General features: G+C 40.4%; 1 protein-coding gene across 3 annotated transcripts in view; it reads right to left on the reverse strand.

Annotated features, from left to right (window-relative positions):
* gabbr2 (gamma-aminobutyric acid (GABA) B receptor, 2) overlaps positions 1 to 22761 on the reverse strand; it is a 1039525-nt gene that overhangs the window by 157215 nt on the left and 859549 nt on the right. For all 3 annotated transcript variants that reach the window (XM_043689956.2, XM_043689957.2, XM_087987153.1), the window contains exons 8-9: positions 19589 to 19649; positions 7381 to 7461 (exon numbers count right to left, since the gene is read on the reverse strand). In XM_043689956.2, the coding sequence (XP_043545891.1) occupies positions 7381 to 7461; positions 19589 to 19649 (142 nt within the window). The remainder of the gene's footprint in view (positions 1 to 7380; positions 7462 to 19588; positions 19650 to 22761) is intronic.

A 22761-nucleotide genomic window follows, 5' to 3' on the forward strand; every position in this document is an offset into this window, starting at 1 on the left:
GGTTGATTGGTGCGGGTGTCCCGTAGATTTCCCTAAAGCGCTCTGCTAGGAGGCATCCAGTCTCCCCAGTGTAGAGGAGACCGCATCGGGAGCAACGGAATTTCCCTTCCCATGTGGTTAAAGATGCCCTCCAACGCATCTCGTCCACATCCCGCACCTCCACCCTCAGACCCCACCTCTCCAACCGTAACAAGGACAGAACGCCCCTGGTGCTCACCTTCCACCCTACCAACCTTCGCATAAACCAAATCATCCGCTGACATTTCCGCCACCTCCAAACAGACCCCACCACCAGGGATATATTTCCCTCCCCACCCCTTTCCGCCTTCCGCAAAGACCGTTCCCTCCGTGATTACCTGGTCAGGTCCACGCCCCCCTACAACCCACCCTCCCATCCTGGCACCTTCCCCTGCCACCCCAGGAACTGCAAAACCTGCGCCCACACCTCCTCCCTCACCTCCATCCAAGGCCCTAAAGGAGCCTTCCACATCCATCAAAGTTTTACCTGCACATCCACTAATATCATTTATTGTATCCGTTGCTCCCGATGTGGTCTCCTCTACATTGGGGAGACTGGGCGCCTCCTAGGAGAGCGCTTTAGGGAACATCTCTGGGACACCCGCACCAAACAACCAAACCGCCCTGTGGCCCAACATTTCAACTCCCCCTCCCACTCTGCCGAGGACATGGAGGTCCTGGGCCTCCTTCACCGCCGCTCCCTCACCACCAGACGCCTGGAGGAAGAACGCCTCATTTTCTGCCTCAGAACACTTCAACCCCAGGGCATCAATATGGACTTCAACAGTTTCCTCATTTCCCCTTTCCCCACCTCACCCTAGTTCCAAACTTCCAGCTCAGCACTGTCCCCATGACTTGGCCTACCTGCCTATCTTCTTTTCCACCTATCCACTCCACCCTCCTCCCTGACCTATCACCTTCATCCCCTCCCCCACTCACCTATTGTACTCTATGCTACTTTCTCCCCACCCCCACCCTCCTCTAGCTTATCTCTCCACGCTTCAGGCTCTCTGCCTTTATTCCTGATGAAGGGCTTTTGCCCGAAATGCCGATTTTACTGCTCCTCGGATGCTGCCTGAACTGCTGTGCTCTTCCAGCACCACTAATCCAAAGATATACTGACATTAGAGAACAGGTTTGCCCTTTATTAGAGACAGACTTGCCCTTTATTCCTTATAGTCTAGAAAAATAAGGGGTGAGTTTTTTAAAACATACAAGGTCCTGAAGGGACTTGAATGAGTCAATGTTTCTACTTTTGAACATAGCTGCAAAAACACGGAATTGTTACAGTGTGGAGGAGGCCAATTGGTCCATCTGCTTGTAGCAGAACTTTAAACAGGAATCATTACCTAGTGCCAATCTTTTATTTTTCTCCATATGCATGCACATTACTGCTTTCCAAACAACCATCCAAAGCCCTCTCTCTTGAATGCCTCAATTGAACCCAACTCCATGATATTCCAAGCAGCGCATTCCATGTTTTTGATTATTTGCTGAATGAAAGTGAGTTATTCTCAAATCATCTTTGTATATTTTGGACATTAAATCTGTGCCTCTCTTTTTTTCCCCACTTTTCCAAGGAGAAATAGATTCACCCTATCTACTCTATCCAGCTAATTCATGAGTTTGAACGCCTCTATGAAATCTCCTCAGAAGCCTGAGAGGGGCTGAATGGCCTACACCTTCTCCTCTTTCTTATATTCTTCAGAAGAAAGAAGATGGTGGAAACAAAACAAAATTATCACCTGCAGAGCTCAGACATGGTACAATGAATGGATAGGACGTTAAAGTAAGCATTAGCTAAAGCCATAAAAGAGATCATGTGGGAATGGGCACATTTGTGGTCTTGTATCCTAACAGAATTGAGAGCAATACACCAGTAACTGGATTAACTGCATATGAGTTAATGATAGAAGGCTGATGAGATGACAAGGGAATGTTGTGACTGGCATTGAGAAAGTAGGACCTGCAAGTGAAAAGGTTACATGATTTGTCAGGAAGCTGTACAAGAAGCTACTACACAAGATGTGACAGGAGATTAAAGGTTAGCAAGTTCTGTCTGATACAGAGGCATAGGTGAAAGCAGACCAGTCTGAGGTATGTCTTGTGGGAGATTAGGTTTTCACCTTGGTGGCTGGGTAATTTTGACCAATGATCTATGTGCTTGCATGGACATAAAAGGAAAGGAAATTAGAAACGTTGGCCACAGTTGAAGCATTTTACTTAATAATTTTTAATTTTGACTTGCAAATCAGCGATGGCAAAGATGGTTATTTATTTAATTTACAGAATGTTGTTGTCACACCAATACTTTTAGGGTTGGAGTTCTTAGCAGAGGGAATGAGGAGTCTTGCCCAATATACATCCATACTATTGACTGGAATACACTACATCACAAACAATGTGATGTGCAACACTCAACATTGGACACTGAATGTAATGGAGAACAAGTAACCACATTTTTGATACATATGGATGATTGGTGGTTACTGTTTAGAGAGACTGTGCCATTTGTTAAATAATTTGTTGAATTTAACTAGACAAGTGCATGTTTCAGATTACTGACTTATGCTAATTAACAGTAGGATCTTATAGGATAACGTATACCGTGAACTGGTTCCTGTTTTTCTAAACATCTCCAATATCGGTCATTTGTGTGATGTTCCAGTCAAACTCGAGAAATGTATACAGCTTTGGTCAATGACAATATAGGCAGCTTAGTTTAAAGGTGGAGAGTGGAAAATGACTGTATCCTAGTCCAGGAAATAGGTCAACTGAAACACAACCTGATCAGTGATGCTCCTACAGTAATTGATACAGGGACAGGACCTCAGTAATAAATTTGATTGGTTTGCTAACGTCAAAAGGGTTAGGCTTTAAGTTCTTAAGGAAATCAGGACAGACAGCTCAGCACAGATCAAGATCTTACATGGAGACTTCAGACCTTAGCCACAGTACAAGAGAGTCATGCTCGGCCCATTAATAAATTGATTTGGATGTAGAAAAATCTCTGTAATGATGTGATCAGAAATGATGTCTGCAATACTAATGGATCATGGATACTCAAGCACATGAGGGAAAAGCTGAGACAAATCTAGAAGGGTGAGACACCACTGTATCTGCTGCTAGCTCGAGGATTTAGCAAGTGTAGTTAACTCTAATGCAGAATGTTTTATATTTAATAATACATTGTTTGGCATTGTTCTGACAATTCAAATTCTACTAGTGTCACCAGCCATTTGACATTATTTAGGGTAGAGAATGTGGGGTAATTAAGAAGGATTATTATTAAAGGTTGTGTAATATACCACCATATGCAATAATGATGCAATAGATATGCAATACCACAAGTAGTCATTTAGATACAGACAGTGTAGAAACCTGAAACAAAAACAGAAATTGCTGGCAATATTCAATAGGCTGGCAGCATCTGTGGAAAGAAATCAGAGTTAACGTTTTGAGTTTGTTAACTCTTCGCCAGGCATGTGCTGAAACATTAACTTTGTTTTCTACTATCAACTGGCTGTTTGACCTATTGAATTTCACCAGCAATTTCTTCTTTGGTTTCAGATCTCCAGGATCTGCAATTCCTTGTTTTAGCTTCATGTAGAAGCCTGTTCGGTGTATATGTTCGTCCGATATAATGAATAGAGATGATAATGAGCAACAATGGAGGGTTGACCTGTTGCATACACGGGCAATGGGAAATATTGCATTATCACATGGCAGTAGGAGTTTGGATACAGGAACAATTGATCATGCCCCATCTATAACAATTCAGTGTACTTTCACCTAAGGTACCAGCGAGATTGTAAAAGGTATAACTGGTTGAAGTATATAAAGAAACAAACTGTGGAAAACGTGAAAGACAACTGATGTAATAACTAATCCAGTCCTTGTATATATTATCCCACCAGTAACCAAACACATAACCTTAACCCAATACTTTTGCATCATTGGTGGCCATGGGCGAGGTAGACTGGAGGGTAGTGAATGTTGTGCCCTTAATCAAGGAGGGCTGCAAAGAAAAGTTTTGGAACTATAGACCAGTAAGTCTAACATCTGTGCAAGGTAAGTTACTTGAGAAGATTCTGAGAGATATACATGCATTTGGAAAGACAGGGTTTGATTAGAAGTAATCAGCATGGCTTTGTGAGTGGGAGATCATACCTCACAAATTCTTTGGTGAAGTGACCAGGATGGTTGACAAGAGCACGGCGGTAGACGTAGTCTATATGGATTTCAGTAAGGCCTTTGATAAAGTTCCACATGATAGGATGCTCTGGAGGGTTAGATTGCATGGAATCCAGAGAGACCTAGCAAATTGGATACACAGTTGGCTTGATGGTAGGAAGCAGAGGGTAATAGTGGAAGAATGCTTGTTGGACTTGAGGCCTGTGACTAGTGGAGTCCTTAGGGGTCAGTGTTGAGCCTATTACTGTCTGTTATCTATATCAACAATTTGGATGAAAATGTACAAAGCATGATTTGTAAGTTTGCGAATGACACCTAAAATAGCCCTTCATCAGCCCTTTGCTGAAACGTCGATTTTCCTGCTCTTCAGATGCTGCCAGACCTGCTGTGCTTTTCCAGCACCTGATCTTCAGCATCTGCAGTCTTCACTTTCGCCTTGGAAGAATGTGGGCCAAGTGCAAGGAAATGGGGTTAGCGTGGATGGACATTTTGACTGGCATGGACCAGTTTGGGCCAAAGGGTCTGTCTCTGTGCTGTAGGACTCTGTGACCCCATGACTTCAGCCCTAAAATAGGTAGGATCACAGACAGTGAGGAAGGTTATCAGAAATTGCAGCAGGACTTTGGTCAGCTGGGGAAGTGAGCCGAGAAATGGCAAATGGAGTTTAATATAGATAAGTGTGAGTTCTTGCATTTTGGAGAGGCAAATCGGGTAGGAGTTTCATGGTGAATGGTAGGGCCTTAAGGAGTGTAATGGAACAGAGGGATCTTGGAGTTCAGGTGTATGGTTCCCAGAAAGTAGAGTCACAGGTTGACAGGGCAGTGAAGAAGGCTTTTGACACACTGGCCTTCATCAGTCATTAAGTATAGAAATTGGGAAGTTATGCTGTAGTTGTACAGGATGTTGGTGAGGCTGCGCTTGGAGTATTGTGTTCAGTTGTGGTCACCTTGCTGTAGGAAGGATGTTATTAAACTGGAAAGAATGCAGAAGAAGTTTACAAGGACGTTGCCAGGACTCAACGGTCTGAGTTATAGAGAGAGCTTGGACAAGTTAGGATGTTTTTCTTTAGAGTGTAGTAGACTAGGGGGGACCTTATAGAGGTTTACAAGATCATGAGAGGCATGGATAAGGTGAATTAACTCAGTCTTTTTCCCAGCGTTGGGGAATTGAGGACTACAGGGCATCAGTTTAAGGTTAGAGGGGAAAGAATAAAAGGGAACCTGAGGGGCAATGTTTTTTACACAAAGGGTGGTATGCATATGGACTGAGCTTCCAGCGGAAGTGGTTGAGATGGATACATTAACAACATTTAAAAGGCATTTGGGCAAATACGTGGATAGGAAAGGTTTGGAAGGATATGGGTCTAAATTAGAGTGGTGCTGGAAAAGTACAGCAGGTCAGGCAGCATCCAAGGAGCAGGAAAATCGACGTTTCGAGCAAAAGCCCTTCATCAGCCCTTTGCTGAAATGTCGATTTTCCTGCTCTTCAGATGCTGCCAGACCTGCTGTGCTTTTCCAGCACCTGATCTCCAGCATCTGCAGTCTTCACTTTCGCCTTGGAAGAATGTGGGCCAAGTGCAGGGAAATGGGGTTAGCGTGGATGGACATTTTGACTGGCATGGACCAGTTTGGGCCAAAGGGTCTGTCTCTGTGCTGTAGGACTCTGTGACCCCATGACTTCAGCCCAATCTGGGGTAAGGCACAGGGAGAGTATGAGACATAGTATATACTTCAGCAACAGGCCTGAGCCTTAGCAAATCACATTGACCATCTCAAATCCACCACCTGGTAGAAGGAATTGTGCAAACAGGTAACAAATATACAGATAAGAATCATCTCCCAAACCTTTTTTTATTGCATGATTATTAATTTTATCTCTAACATGCTCAATTTATCACATGAAGTGGACACATAGAAGGTGGATGTAGGGATTTAGAAATTGGCACAATGGGGCATTAGTTCGGCGAACTCAAGTGAGGAACCAAATTGTACAGATGGCTTGCTTTTACAATCCTAAGTTGAATACTTGTTCAATGTTGATGGGGCAGAGCATAAAGGAAAAAGACAATGTCACTGTATTGCATACCTTGGGCTAGACCAAGGGTCAAATGCAGGGGGATAACGAGGAATGGGTTAAGTGAGTTACGGTTTTGCTATATAGTCAATAATAAGAAAAGGTAGCAAAGCATGTGGGAACCTACTGATGGACAGAAAAATAAAAAAAAACACACAAGGCATTCAGGCCGTCAAGGTTAATAGCTAGAAGCAGTGGTAACAAAGGCCTTGGATGAGGAGCAGATAATGCTTATAGAGACTGCGGGAAACAAAGATAATATCTGACACTTGGATATTGAAGTGTAGGAAGTGTAACATGCACGCTGTAGCCTGTCTAAAGCTTGAAGGTGATCCACAGCTCAGTAGATTGATTTGACCTCCTGTGTGTTTCTCCAGATACATGTATGAAATAAATGATAGTTACCTGTTCTCCTGGAGTCCTCTATCAATTTGTCCAGTACATATACAACACTGGGCTTTGATAAACGATAGAAAAAAAGATTGTATCTTTTTTTTAGAGCAATGCCTCATTCCAGAAACTGATTTAGTGACCCTTTGCTGTATGGCCTCCAGTGCAAGTTTATCTTTCCCTAAATATGGATATCAAAATTACGTACAGTATTTCAGATGTGGTCTCACCAAAGTTCTGTACAATTTTAGGAAGACTTCTTTATTAGTGCTCCCAAATTCCTTTCCAATAAACATCAAGAATGCCATTTGAATTCCTATTTCTTGCATGAGCACAAAGCAGTCTGTGCTTGCATGTAACAAAGGTTTAGAATGATAAATGGCAAGTAACATTCGGACCACACAAGTGCTTGGCTAAAACTATCCAACAAGAGAAATTTTAACCACATTCACTTGACATTCAAATTGCTGACAATTAAAATCCTGGAGGTTACCATTCATCAGAAATTGAATAAGACCAGGCACAATTAGAAATCTGATGAAATACTCACATTTGTCTGGATGGGTGCAGCTTTAAACATACGCAAGAAAAATCAATCACTGATGCTGGAGATTTAGCTCCGCTGAATATAGGTGAATTCTGAATTGCAGATCTCACCCCCTGGAGTTTCAAAGATATCATGTGTAAACATTGTACTTGTCCTACCTTGAAACCTAAGAGTGTTATTAATTAGTTCCAAGGAGTCAGCTATGGCATTATATTCTCCAACTCTAACTTCTACTTTGTCTGAAAAAAAAGAGGGAACATGACATTCACAAATCACTAAACAATTGATGTCCTGAATAATACTAGCTGTACAACAATAATCTACACTTGATTGATCTGTTTCTATATACTTGTTCAATCATCTCTTCATCACACAAGTTAAAGTCTTTTCAAACTGAATGAGGTAACCAGATGTTCAAACCCCTGCAGGTTAAATTGTTACGTGGAATAGAAATGACCTGATCTCATTAAAATTCTGACTTATGTCTGTCAAAAAAAGTGTCAATTGTTTTTAGCTGGATTGTTTCTTACTCATTTTAGGCAAGGCAAAGTTAACATAGTTGCAAATTTCTCCCAAAAATGTAACATTGGGTCTGCATATTTTACAATTAATTCCTGATTGGATCAAACCAATCAACATAGTGAATTATTTAAGCTAAATCATTGTTATATTAGTGATATATTTGCAGTATTTATGATTAGGCGCTCCCAGTGCAGGACCTTTGCTCAGAAAATATGTCAGGAAATCAATCATGTGTCAATGTAATCAATTTGTTGTCAAGGGAGTTTTCAATCTGGGCTTCAACTTCATTTTCTTTTAACTTTACGCTCAGAAGATAGTGTCCAAAATGATAAGAGAGTATGGTTAAGTGCTCTTGATCAATAGACATCTGTTTCCTGGACAGAGACAATGAAAAGATTCTCTGCAATATGTCATTGCAGTTATTATGTATTACTGATAAGGAAAGATTAAACTTTTACCGTTCTATTAGAGATTTGAGGCCTTATGTCTCTGGATCTGAATAAATAGTAAAAACACACAGGGCACCATGCTGACTCTCATTTCATTAATATATTATTTTCTGTTAAAATTATTTATAATACACAAACACAGTTTGCACCAACTTGTAATTTTGCTTTTAATATTGTGGATTGAATCATTTTACTTGTTCATCTGGGGAATAATTCAGAATGTCTACCTGCTAAACGGCATTATATAATCATTGTAATTTGGTAGTTTATTTAAGTAGTGTTAACTACTACCACATTCATTTCCAAGTCATATGGCTAAGCTCCAATACTGAGCCAAGCTACCAGTCTGCATTTTCTCTGGAGCTGGAATCATGAGTACCAAATGGGGCAAGTTCTGTGCATCTCAAGTATCTCATGCCACAGCTCCACATCAGGAGTTTAAAACACTTTTTATTCTATTAATACGTACACCATTAACTAATTTTCTGTACAAACATTTTATTAATCTCATTTAGACTTTTATGAAGACAAGTTTTGTGGTGGGGTTCTCAGAAGTCAGTTTTGGGACTCTTGCTTTTCCTGATGTACATTAGTTATCTGGATCTTAGTGTGCAAGGGATAAATACAAAGTTTGCAAGTGATACATAACTTGGAAGAACTGTAAACTGTGAGGAGGGCAGCATGGAACACCGAAAGGACTTTGAAAGTTGGTGGAGTGGGCAGATAGGTGACAAATAAGGTTCAAAGAAGAGAAGTCTGAGGTGGTTTAGTCAGAAGAACACTGAAAGACAATAAAAAAAAGGGAGGAGTACAATGTTAGAGGGGATGCAAGAACAGATGGATCCGTGTGTATATGTGAATAGATCATTGAAGGTGGCAGGACAGGTAGGGACAATAGTTAGCGTAGTGTTCTCAGTTTTATTAATAGGGGGATAGAGTTCAAGAGTAAGAAGGTAAATATGAACCTGTATAAGGTACTTGTTAGATCTCAGCTGGCATATTGTGTACAGTTGTGGATGCTACATTTTAGGAAAGGTGTGAACATATTGGGAAGTCTGCAGAAGAGATTTACTAGAATGCTTCCAGGAATGAGAACCCTCAGTTATGAGGATAGATTGAAGAGGTTGCAGCTGTTCACCTTGAAGAGAAGACTACTGACCAGGAGATTTTATAAAAGTTTACAAAATTGTGAATTGGCTGGACAGAGTGGATAAATATAACATGTTCCCCTTTGTAAAAGATAAAAAGAATGAGAAGGCAGAGAGAGGCTGGGGATTGGATTAATTGGAGAGGGTAATGGCAACCAGAGGATTTAGTTGATAGAAGGAAGTGGGGCATAAGGGGGGCATTGGGGTGAGATGTGCTGGTACAATGACTGGTCATGGTTGGGAGGTTTGGGGGTCTTTTTTATTTATTCACTCATAGAACGTGGGCATTGCAGGCTCGCTAGCATTTATTGCCCAAAACCAAATGCCCTTGAGAAGGTAGTGGAGAGCTTCCTTCTTGAACCAATGCAGTCCTTGTACTGAAGATAGACCAGAATGACGTGAGGGAAAGAACTTCAGGATTTTGACCCAGCAACTGTGAGGGAACAGCAAATGGCTTGGAAAGGAACTCACAGGTGATGGCTACCATATCTGCTGCGCTTGTCCTTCTAGATGGAAGTAGTCATGGGATCGGAAGGTGCTACCTAAAGATCTTTGGTGAATTTCCACTGTGCATCTCATAAGTAGTACACACTGCTGCTACTGACTGTCGGTGGTGGAGGGAGTGGATGCTTGTGGATGTAGTGCCAATCAAACCAGCCTGCTCTGTCCTGGATGGTGTCAAGCTTCTTGAGTGTTGTTGAAATGCACCCATCACACTTCTGACTTGTGCATTGCAAATGGTGGACAGGCTCTACGGAGTCAGGAGGTGAGTTATTTGCTGCAGTATTCCTAGTCTCCCACCTGCTGTTGCAGCCATTGTGTTTATGTGTTTGGGTTTCTGGTCAATGATAGCCTATTTAGTAGTGGAGAAGTCAGGGAGGAAGCCTAATAGAGATGGAGGGTTGGAGTGCATGATCATTTGGGGATTCCTCAGGCAGGTAACTGAGACCAGGAGGTGGGTGTGAAATCAACTTTTTGATTCCAACAGGTTCTTGCATTGAGGTGGTGGCTGCATCCTCAATGTTTCGAAAATACATTCAATGATATAAACCTCATATGGAGAACACAAATGTGAGTCATAGCCTCATGAACATATTTAAGGTTAGAACCCACTTCCTTTTGTCCTGTTGGCTTCAGTTAAAGCCAGAAAATGCTAAGCTTGAAACAGGTTTGGGGCAGGGAGCAGATTTTTGAAATCACAATTCTCTACCTGACTCACCTGTCTCCTTTTATTAAATTAAAAGTTCTGCTCTCTCTGCTATACATAAAATTCCTCAATGCAGCAGAAATGTTGGTGTAAATTCTCATTGAGATCAATTTCCTAACAGCAGCTCTGTGTGAGAGTATGCTAGAGGTGGATTCAATCATTATTTTCAAAAGAAAATTTGACAATTATCTGATTAAAAATCATTTTCAGGCAAAATTCAAGAGCATTTTGGCAGATGTTAAAATCTGAACTGAGCGTCACACAACCATTTCCAACTCCGGTAGTAATCTCCAATATTGGGCTGCCAGCTCTATGCATTTACCAGCAGATCACATTTTTCCATTATACATTTACAAATGAAATACAGTGTAAATACTACAAAAAGTTTTCTAATATCATTCAAAATACAGGTTGAGTGAAGTATAGGTATCTCAAAAACTAATGTTTGACCCCATGGTGATTTCCTCTCCCTTGGCTTCCACACCTGGTGTCTCCTTCTCCACTGTCAAGAACCTGTGAGCAGCTATACAGCTGAGGGGTTCATGGTTCAGGCAACTCATACTCTGTATGACCAAATCTCCAAATCAGCCGCCACATTAGGCTGACTTTGTTTTTGCAATAGCACAGTACTGTTCAGCCTAATGCTATTAAACGTCTGGCCTCTCTGAAAATGATAGGGAGAAGAGTTGGGAGGGTGATGTAACAAAATGTCATCAAAATAAACCAAAGATCTGGCTTGCATCTTCTCCTAGTTTCGATTACACTGTCCTTGTTGATTGCTTTGTCAGCAGCTATATAACAACAGTTGTTATTAAACCAGATTTTAATTGTGCTTTTTTTTTGATCAAGTACCTTGCCCAAACAGGAAATGTAATTTGCTGCCTCAATGGCAACGTTGAGTAAGATTCTGTAAGCTCCACTTTAGAAATAGAATTGACTCAACATTGGTACAGACTTACCTTCACACATTTAATGCACTGTCTGAGCTGAGATGACACCTATTATTAGATAAGCTGATACCACCATGAGAAGGTAAGTCTGGGATTTACATATTAAATAACCAAAACCACCATATCCCATTCTAAAAGATGAAAAACTTAATCTCAATTTGTTTAAGAGCTATAACCTAGTGTTGTGTGATTTTTAATTAAAGTTGTTTAATATATCATTACAATTCTATGACACTGTAACCATTTTTCTATAAATTCTGTGTTGTATTGTCATCTTCCACAACCACCTGATGAAGAGGCAGTGCCTCGAAAGCTAGTGCTTCCAAATAAACCTGGTTTTGTGGGATTTTTAACTTTGTCCACCCCAGTCCAACACCAGCACCTCCAAATCTTATCAATATTAAGTAGACAGGTAAAAGATTATTAAATTGCTGTGTCTTTGGGCATTTTAATATATAAAAGATTCTGTAAGAGGTTGAAGATATGTTGAAAGCTGTCACTCATTTTAGGGTTGACTGTATGAGACAGTGAATGGTCAAACAGTCTTGGGCTGTCAATGATCTGTGCTGGAAAACCATCCCCACAGATCTCCCCAATCTTCTGTTCTCCCAGACATTTTGTACTCTCTTCCTGTACAGGGAAAGAAAGCAGGAAATATGACTGTTTGCACTATTTTGTGTTACGCTGATGGCAGGACATTTGTGGAGGACGTTTCTGCTATTCTGAATTCCTGAATCCTTCTGGTACACTCTCTTCAGGTTGAAGAAGTCACACATCACACATCCTTTGTCCATTCCCATTCACATCTATATGGTTTGAGAGGCTAACCTCTTGTACCTTTGAAAAGTTTATCTTATTGCAGTCTCTCGGATCCAGTAGCATGACCTCCAGTTTTCCCAGTTCTCCTTGCTACTCTTATTTCCATGATTGCTACAGCTTTAGGAACGCTTATTGAGCTTAGTCTTTCTTACCCCTGCTGGGGTCACAAATCTTTCCTTTGACAGTGTTTTATCATCCCACTTACACCCTCGGACTAGGCAGGAAATCTCGAAGGAAGATGCTCATTCCACAGTTCATTAAAGAGCTGAGGGGGCTTCTAACTCTGACAATCACATTGTTTTGGCTGAGACTATCTGTTGAAAATTTTACACTTGGTGCAATGTGTTGAAACGTCTTGGATATTTCACTTAATACTGCAGACAATTCTTCAAGCTCTGAAAAATGAGTCTTTAGAAATTCATGCCCTTGCTCTTATCAATGATGTCATTCACTGTCAGTAGTTCCTCCATATATCTTCCATTCATTCCATCAGATTCATATTTAGTAAAGGACTGAGATCGCTGACCTGAAACTGACTACCTCATTTAACCAAGATGTTTAGCTCTGTCAGAATGGCTGGATGTTCGGCAGGTCCTTTTCATTGGGCTTAGAGATAGCTTCTTCTGCAATGTTTCTGGATCCACAAAGAGGAATGCTATTACCGTAGTGTATTCATAATAATTTATTGCTAACTTGGTTTCACCAATGATATACTAAGTGTCTTCTCTCAATAAGTTTTTGAACTGTTGAATAGATAGTGAAGAATGGTTGAGTAATATATAAACTCTGAGCTGGGATTGTCTTCCTGTTATTTAGGAAAGTAATACAGAATGAAATACATTAATTAGGAAAGCATATAGAATATTGGCATTTTATTGCAAGGGAAATTAAATACAAAACAATTGATGTTATGCTTCAGTTATATAGATCATCAGTGAGACCATGGCTCACAGTATTGGCCTATTTAATTAAGGAAGGCTGAAAATAAACTGAAGCAGTTCAGAGAAAGTATACTTGATCAACTGCTTATTTATCCAGTTCTTTCCCTGTATTTGCAAATTAAGAGCTGGGGTTCAGACACTCAGTCGTCTGAGCAAGCTCCAACATTCAATAGGACAAATGTTGCTTTGATTATTCCATATTTATTCTGATTGCTGATAACCTACCAACCTCTTGTTTATCAAGAATCTATCTATCTCGTCCTCAAAAATATTCATAAACTCTTCTTCTCTACCCAAATTTTGAGGAAGAAAATTCTGAAGACTCACTGGCCTCTATGTGAAAAAAAAAACTTATTATCTGTTTTAATTAGACGATCCCTTATCCCTAATTCTACATTCTCCCAAAGAAGGAAACATTCTTTTTTACATCCACCCTGTCAAGATCCCTTTGGTCCTTATATGTTTGAATCAAGTCACCTATTACTCTGCTAAACTCCAGTCTACCTCGTCCAACCTGCCCTCATAAGAAAACATACCCATTTCAGGTGTTGGTTGAGTTTACCTTCCCTGAACTGCATCCAATACATTTCCAGTCTGGAGCTGAGGGAAGATTTCTGCTCTGGTTTCCTATCCTGACTCCATTCTAATCTGCATCCTGCACTGAAAATGGGGAGTGTAAGTGGCCATTGTAAAGGTTGGCAGTACGGAGCTAGGGATTCTCCCACCTGTGTGCACTTGACCCAGAAATGAAATGGAATAGGGTTTAGGACCTATAGTTTTATTGACCCCACATGCAGAAAGAGAAGGTGTCTTCTAAGTTTTCCTCACTGCAAAGCAATCTCTATTGCATTATCACCACAGGAAGGGTTTCTATTTCTCCTGTTACAAGGAATGGTACTCACTTTAAATTTCTGTATCTGGAAATATGAGCAGGTAAGGTCCCATCCAAGAAGCACTACCTAATCCTGACAGAGGGAAAGGAGTAAGAAGAGCTTTCCACAATTTCAACAGTTAAGTCTGGGATAAGAATCCACCTCCTTATTCTGACACAATTCTTTCCCATGTAGGTGTCTCACAGCACCAAGCTGAACAACATTGACTGATGACCTGGTTATGTAACTGCTTTGAGTTTTGCACCATTCACTGTAATACAATACAAACATACAGCCAATTCTTGCAGCCAAGTTGACTGAATTTGCTAAACATTTAAAAGGCAATTTTGTCAAAAGATAAAATCTTCTAAAAATCTGAACACAGCAACAGCAGATCTCACCATGCTTCATGAATGGTGTGTTACTGTTAACTAGCATTTGATGCTTCCTTTTTTGTGCTCTGTGGTAGATAATTTTGAGAACCATCTGTTCACACCTCTATTTATCTATATTGTGCATTTCTAAAAATCATGATTCAAACATTCTGAATTGTTTCATTTTCTGTAAGGGGTATCAGTGATTGTTGCCATGTTAATCCACAATCATATTTTGTTTTGGTTTTGGATTTCTTTTGGGTCTGTAATACAAAACAACCCTTCTAAATGCAGCTTGCATTATCTGTAAACCAGGTCTGCTTCAAAGTGCCTAACATTGAGCAAATGTAGGAAGACAAGTGGACTAAAGAAGAAATTCTATTCCAATTTATTGTACAACATATGGAAAAGGGATGTAGTTTATCCTTGGGCTTCAGGACAGAGTTTGTTATAATTCAGAGTGATGGTCATTGAGTATATGCAGATACAGATTGTGATAGGGAAGACTGAAGGAAACATCAGCACATACAGCAAATATGTCACCGATTTGTGTTCAGTTATGTCATCACTGTTACATGCAATGCTGGGGAAGGGGCCAGGGAGGCTGGGACTCCAGTGACAAAGGCCAGCACTGAGAGTAGGGGCAGAGAGTAGGGTGGAGGTCTGCACTGCGAGGAGGGAGCAGTAAAAGGAGGCTTACACATGGACTAAGAGCGTGAATGTCCTGCATTGGGGATTGGTCTGGGAATGGACATAGGCTGTATTGAGGTCCAGGCTCCTTTTTGCCTGGGAATGACAGGATGACAAGGGGAAGGTTGGGAGGCCACAGCGGGAGTGGGAGAGAGAAGGAAGTTGTGTGGAAGGAAAAGAGGAATGTTGCAAAGAGGGATCAATTTCATATCAAAATAAAAACTCTTTTCATTATGTTTTACAAGGTACTCGATTTTATATTCTGCAGTGCTATCTTTAGATAAGCAGCTGCTTCCACTATTTGAGAATGATGTTGTTTTTCTGCTCTGCACTACCTCGAGATGGTGCACTATCTAATCCTCTCAGCAATCCTTCAGTTCAACAGTCTCATCTGAGCAACTCTAAGTCAGCGGCAAAATTCTGTAGGCAGAATATGAGTGCACTTGCTTTTAATTTTGTTTTCATTTTAAATTAATATATCTACATCAGTAATTGTGACTGACTGCATTGTTCACAAAATATTTGAACAACTAAATTCAAATTTTTGATATTGAGTCACAGAGTCATAGAGATGTACACACCCTTCAGTCCAACTCATCCATGCCAACCAGATATCCTAACCTAAACTAGTCCCAGTTGCCAGCACCCGCACCATATCCCTCTAAACCCTTCCTATTCATATACCTATCAGATGTCTTTCAAATGTTGCAATTGTACCAGACTCCATCACTTCCTCTGGCAGCCCATTCCAAACACATACCACCCTTTGTATGAAAAAGTTCCACTTAGATCCCTTTTAGATCTTTCCCCTCTCACCCTAAACCTATGCTCTCTAGCTCTGGACTCCCCTACCTCAGGGGAAAGACTTTGTCTATTTATCCTATCCATACCCCTTATGATTTTATAAACTTCTAAAAGGTCACCCCTCAGCCTCCGATGCTCCAGGGAAAACAGACCCAGGCTATTCAACCTCTTCCTATAGCTCAAACTTTCTAACCATACCTCCTATGTTCACAACCAAATCATTTATATAAATGACGAAAAGTAGTGAACCCAGCACCAATCCTTGTGGCACTCCACTGGTCATAGGCCTCCAGTCTGAAAAACAACCCTCCACCATCACCCTCTGTCTTCTACCTTTGAGCCAGTTCTGTATCCAAATGGCTAGTTCTCCCTGTATTCCATGAGATCTAATCTTGCTAACCAGTCTACCATGAAAAACCTTGTCAAACACCTTAGTGAAGTTCATATAGATCACGTCAGTACTCTGCCCTCATCATTCCTCTTCATTACATCATCAAAAAACTTAATCAAGTTTGTGAGACAGCATTTCCCACACACAAAGCCATGCTGACTATCCTTAAGCAGTCCTTGCCTTTCCAAATATATGCAAATCCTGTCCCTTAGGATTCCCTCCAACAACTTGCCCACCACTGATGTCAGGCTCACCTGTCTATAGTTTCCTGGCTTTTTCCCAACTTCCCTTCTTAAGTAGTGGCACCACTTTTGCCAACCTCCAGTTTTCTGGCACCTCACCTGTGCCTATCGATGATACAAATATCTCAGCAAGGAGCCCAATCATTTCCCTAGCTTCCCACAGAGTTCGAGAGTATACCTGATTAAGTCCTGGGGATTTATCCACTTCTATTCGCTTCAAGACATCCAGCACCTCCTCCTCCTCTATAATATGGGCATTTTTCAAGATGTCACCATCTATTTCTCCACATTCTGTATCTTCCATATCCTTTCCCAAGTAAACACTGATGCAAAATACTCGTTTAGTATCTCCCCCATCTCCTGCAGCTCCATACATAGGCTGCCTTGCTGATCTTTGAGGGGCCCTATTCTCTCCCTAGTTACCCTTTTGTCCTGAATTTATTTATAAAAACCCTTTGGATTCTCCTTAACGCTATTTGCCAAAGCTATCTCATGTCTCCGTTTTGCCCTCCTGATTCCCTTTTAAGTATATTTCTCCTGCCTTTATACTCTTTTAAGGATTCACTCAATCTTCCTTCTTTTTCTTAACTAAACCTCAATTTCTCTAGTCATCCAGCATTCCCTACAACTACCAGCCTTTCCTTTCACCCCAACAGGAATATACTGTCTCTGGACTCTCGTTATCTCATTTCTGAAAGCTTTCCATTTTCCAGCTGTCCCTTTACCTGTGAACATCTGCCCCCAATCAGTTTTCGAACGTTCTTGCCTAATACCTTCAAAAGTAGCCTTCCTCCAATTTAGAACTTCAACTTTTAGATCCAGTCTATCCTTTTCCATCACTATTTTAAAACTAATAGAAATATGGTTGCTGGCCCCAAGGTGCTCCCCCACTGACACCTAGTCACCTCATTCCTGATGAAGGGCTCCTGCCCGAAACATCAAATTTCCTGCTCCTTGAATGCTGCGTGACCTGCTGTGCTTTTCCAGCACCACTTTAATCTTGACTCTGATCTCCAGCATCTACAGCCCTAACTTTCACCTCAGTCACCTGCCCTGCCTTATTTCCCAAGAGTAGGTCAAGTTTTGCACCTTCTCTAGTAGGTACATCCTCATACTGAATCAAAACTTTCTAACCACACACACTTAACAAATTCAATTGGAAATACTAAGTTCATGGCACCTGTGAGCTAATCTTAAGTACTGGCAATGTACACGAGACTGGCTTCTGTAGCAGTATTACAAGGGTGCCAACCATGAAAAGACCTTAGGTGTTCGATCTCTACACCTCCCACACACATAAAATATCCAAAAATATTCATGCCAAAATATCAGCATGACCACAAGCGACTTGCTGTCTCAGGGACCTTCGTGGTGAGTGCCCAGGTACCTTTAATGAATGCCCTTGTCTTTCTTATTCCTTTTCCCTGGATTATTTTCTATCTAGTAGGATTTGTTGAGTGTTTCTTTTTAATCTGTGACGTCTGAGCATTAACAGTATTAATGTAAGCCTTCTTTTAAATCTGTAATCCTTAGACAGGTCAAGAGATGTTTTGCTCAAATAAGCTGAATACTCTCTTGCTTGGAATTGGTCAAAAGCAAAAAAAAAAGAAATGTCAGCAATGGCCAGTACAGCATATTTCACATAAATGAGTAACTTCAGATCAGAGGTTAGGAGACCATTAACTGTTACACCAGACTGTTGCTGAATACAAGTATGTTTGCAGGCTTGTCAATGTGAAAAATCTCATCCCAAATATTCTGACATATTTGGTAAAGTCTTCAGCATTATTTCTTCAAATTATAGCAAAGGAATCTGAACGTTAATGACTCCATTTTGTTTGATTGTTACCCTCTAGTAACCATCTATGAAATATAATCATTTTATTTATGACAATATTCTCCTACTGGGGCACAAATCATTTCCACGGTCTAATTGGCAGAATATGACAATCAAGACAAACTGAAGAGCAGATTTATTGAAGCAGAGGTTTCTTTTTAAAGACTTTTTTAAAACAATGGCATTAACATTATCCAGAGATATTTTATTGCCATGATGCAAAATTGTAAACCTCTCTTGTCTCAAAGATTTGATTTTTGAAGGGGACAGCAAGATAGCCATCTTTCTAGATGCCTGACCTTGGATTGAGCATGCCAAAATGCAGGGAAATTGGGCACATTTCTGTACAGATTATCACCATCACCTTTCTATGGTAGAGAAGTAATAATCTTTAAAAGAATGATGGCTGTAAACCATTGAGTAAGATGTGGTATTAGATTTCTCTTCCCTACCTTTTACTTTTATTTTTCTCCACCTATTTTGCTTGATTTTGGCCTGTATCATGGATGCTGAATAATCAATCAAGTGCTTGAGAAACTCAAGAAGTCTACCAGCATCTGTGAGAGAGTTAGCAGGTTGAGTGCAATATTGCTTTTCTTTAAAACCCAGAACTTGATTTCTTTAGAAGACTCATATAGAACTGAAACATTAACTCTGTTCAACTTCACAGGTGCTGCCAGACCTGGAATAACCCCACTACTTGCTGTCTTGCAGATTTCCAACATTCACTTTGCTTTTATAAAGGACCCCTATGTGTTCATAGCAGCATTCTGTCTTTCTTGTCCTCATTTGTCATAAATATAATAGACAATTGGGAGCCAAGCACAATGAAAGGTAAGTTGTCCTGAAAGGAATTTACTTTAGGGAAAACTAAAGAAAGGTGTTCTTTTTCACATGAATGACAATAAAATTATAGCACAGCTTATTTCAAAGCTCCCTGGCAATGGATGATAGAGAAAATGATATGGTGGAGCTTGGAAGCCCAAGTTAGATGTCCAGGTAGAGGTACTGCTGTGCAATAGCTGTTCAAATAGTGTGCGGAGCCAGTGAACATTAAAAAATTTTGGAAAAAGCTATTTACGAAAATACATCCACAAACTGTTCACAACCAGCAGCTTACCTTGAAATTGTGAGAATATGATAGTTCCCATTCGCTCTCCATTTCTAAACACAACTTGCCCCTGTCAACAAAATGATAAAATAGTTTCAAAAACGTAGAGCACATCAAAATCTAAAAAGTTTCTGGAAGTTAAGAAAAGGAAAACAGTCATCCAATAAGTTTGATGTGGATTTAATTGACCACTTATGACCAAAAACATTTCCCAATATGTTTTCATTAGATAAAACATATGCTTAATATTTATAAGTCATAAGCATGCTGACCTCTGAAAAATAGGAAACAGAAGAGAAATTATAAAATAAATTCAGGTGTGGCAAAATAAATGAGAACATGGTTTTCATCATTAGTGCAAGTAACTTCAAAGCAAAGTTGGAATCACTTATTGGTGGCAGAATCAGTCTTTTTTCTTGATACCCAGAATCTCATTACAACTGATCTTGCCACATTTTCCCAACTAACTCTCAATTTCTAATGCCATTTAAAGGCTATGATAAGACCAAAATGCATGGGAGTAGAAGTAGGCCATTCAGCCCATTAACTGAGCTCTGCCCTTCAATGAGATCATGGCTGATTTAATCATCTTCAAATCCATTTTCCTGTCTTGACCCTATAATCCTTCAACGTCTCAAGAGTTCCCAACCAAAGTACTGTGGATATTGGAAAAATAAATAATAAAGAGAAATGCTGGAAACATTAAGCAGTTCAGAGAGAATTTATGGAGAAAGGAATAGAAGTAACATTCTTGTTCCATTCTACTGCCTGACCTGCTGCATATTTCCAGCATCTTCTAATTCTTTCTTTCCCTGACCCAGGGCTATCATTGCTGATTGTGCCCTGACACTATCCTGGTTAAGATCAGCTATTTTAGCACAGTACAGGAATCAAACCTATGAATGTAATTACCAAGAATAATTTTTATTTCAAAATGTAAACCGAAGATGACCAAGAATTGTGGCAAAAAAGAGAAAATGAAAGTACAGGTAGTTCTCCTATAATGCCATAGTTGCGTTACAGCGAAATCTCATTTATAAAATAAAAATCCCTTAATAGAAATAATGGGGCTTGTGGGAAAGGTGGGATTGGGGGTGGACCAGCCACAACTATCAGTCACAATCACTCAAAATCACTCAAACATCTAATGCAAAGTATAGCACAGCCCGAATAAAGGTTGAAATCGTATTTATTAATGAAGCAAAAGTAAATTTAACACAGTACATTTAGAAAATGTCAGAAAGCTCTCTCTGTACAGTACCTCTCACAGAAAGCTGCTCTGTTGGCAGCTGACATCAGCGCATGTGCAGAATGGCATGAAGACTGGCACTGACAATGCCACTGTGTAGAACAGCATGGAGATTTCAGCACGGACACCAGCGCATGCGCAGAATGAGGCACGCAAATCGATCCCCCTCGGAATCATGCAATTGCCAATGGAGGTAAGTGTTCTCCAAAATACTGTTCCCTAATTCTTCAGTGACGTTATAGCCAATTCGGGATGCCGAAATGAGCATTAGATGATAAAAGTTGGAAGAAGTGGAAATCAACTTTGTACAATTTTATCTACAAAATGTTACATTGAATATGTGTCCATTTGTATTAATCAGAGGATGTTTCTGGAAATTACATCAATATTAACATATAGTTTAGCTGTCAAAACAGTATACATCATGACTGGGTTTTGATATTGCCCAATTTTTTCAAGCAAAAGATCTTCCAAAATAACGTCTGATTGAAAATTTGTAATTTCCAAACAGCTCTAAATTAAGTTATAAAGGCCTTTCAAGATGAAAATCACAGCAGACAACAGTCTGTTCTGTGGTGGAGTGGCTGGATTGGGATCATGGTGCAGGACATCTCCGATTGGCTTGAAAGGATATTGGAGTGGGAGGGAGAAGATCCAGTTGTTCTGGTCTATGTTGGCACAAACAACATAGACAAGGCTAGGAAGGAGGGCCTGTTTGGGGAGTATCCAGCAATAGGAAGGAAATTGAAGAACAGGTCCTCAAGGGACATAATCTCTGGATTACCGCCCGAACCACGTGCTAATTGGCAAAGGGATAACAAAATTAGGGAAGTAAACACGTGGTTAAGAGATTGTTGTGGGAAAGAAGGATTCCATTTCATGGGACATTGGCATCAGTTTTGGAACCGGAGAGATCTGTACTGATGGGACGGTCTCCACCTGAACCAATCTGGAACCAGTGTTCTGGCGAAAAGGATAAATAGGGTGGTCACTAGGACTTTAAACTTGTGAGTCGGGGGGAAGGGAAAAGGAGAGCAACAGGGGGTATGGAGTCAAGTAGAAAAATAAGCAGCAGGTTAGCATGTGTGCAAGGTTTAAGTTTGAGGCAGACTAGGAATGAAGCAAAAAGGAAGATAACTTAGAACATACTACTAGAGGTGATGGAAATCATGAGGATAAGAAAATTAGTAGTAAGGCGCTTCACCTAAATGCTCATAGTATTCATAACAAAGTAGATGAATTAACGGCACATAATCATGGTGAATGATTATGATGTGGTAGGCAACACAGAGACGTGGTTGCAGGATGTTCAGGACTGGCAGTTAAACATTCAAAGACTAATTACTTATCAAAAAGACAGGGAGGCGGGCAGAGGGGGTGGGGTTGTCTTGTTAGTTAAGAATGAAATTAAATCTATGGCACTGAATGACATAGGCCCGATGATGTGGAGTCTGTGTGGTTGAATTTGAGGAACCACAAAGGCAAAATAGCCTTAGGGGAGTTATTTACAGAACGCCCAGCAGTGGTCAACATCAGGAGTTCAATATGTACCAGAGCATTCGATGTGATCTACATGAACTTCAGTAAGGCATTCGACAAGGTTCCCCATGGGAGACTGGTTAGCAAGATTAGATCTCATGGAATATAGGGAGAACTAACCATTTGGATACAGAACTGGCTCAATGATAGAAGACAGATGGTGGTGCTGGAGGGTTGTTTTTCAGACTGGAGGCCTGTGACCAGTGGAGTGACACAAGGATCAGTGCTGGGTCCACTACTTTTCATCATTTATATAAATGATTTGGATGTGAGCATAAGTAGTATAATTAGTAAGTTTGCAGATGACACCAAACTTGAAGGTGTAGTGGACAGGGAAGATGGTTACCTCAGATTAGAACAGGATCATGATCAGATGAGCCAATGGACTGAGAAG

This window comes from Chiloscyllium plagiosum, unplaced genomic scaffold (assembly GCF_037043375.1).
Source record: "Chiloscyllium plagiosum isolate Xiang-an unplaced genomic scaffold, Cpla_swu_hap1 HiC_scaffold_5, whole genome shotgun sequence".
In the NCBI taxonomy this organism is placed as follows: Eukaryota; Metazoa; Chordata; class Chondrichthyes; order Orectolobiformes; family Hemiscylliidae; genus Chiloscyllium; species Chiloscyllium plagiosum.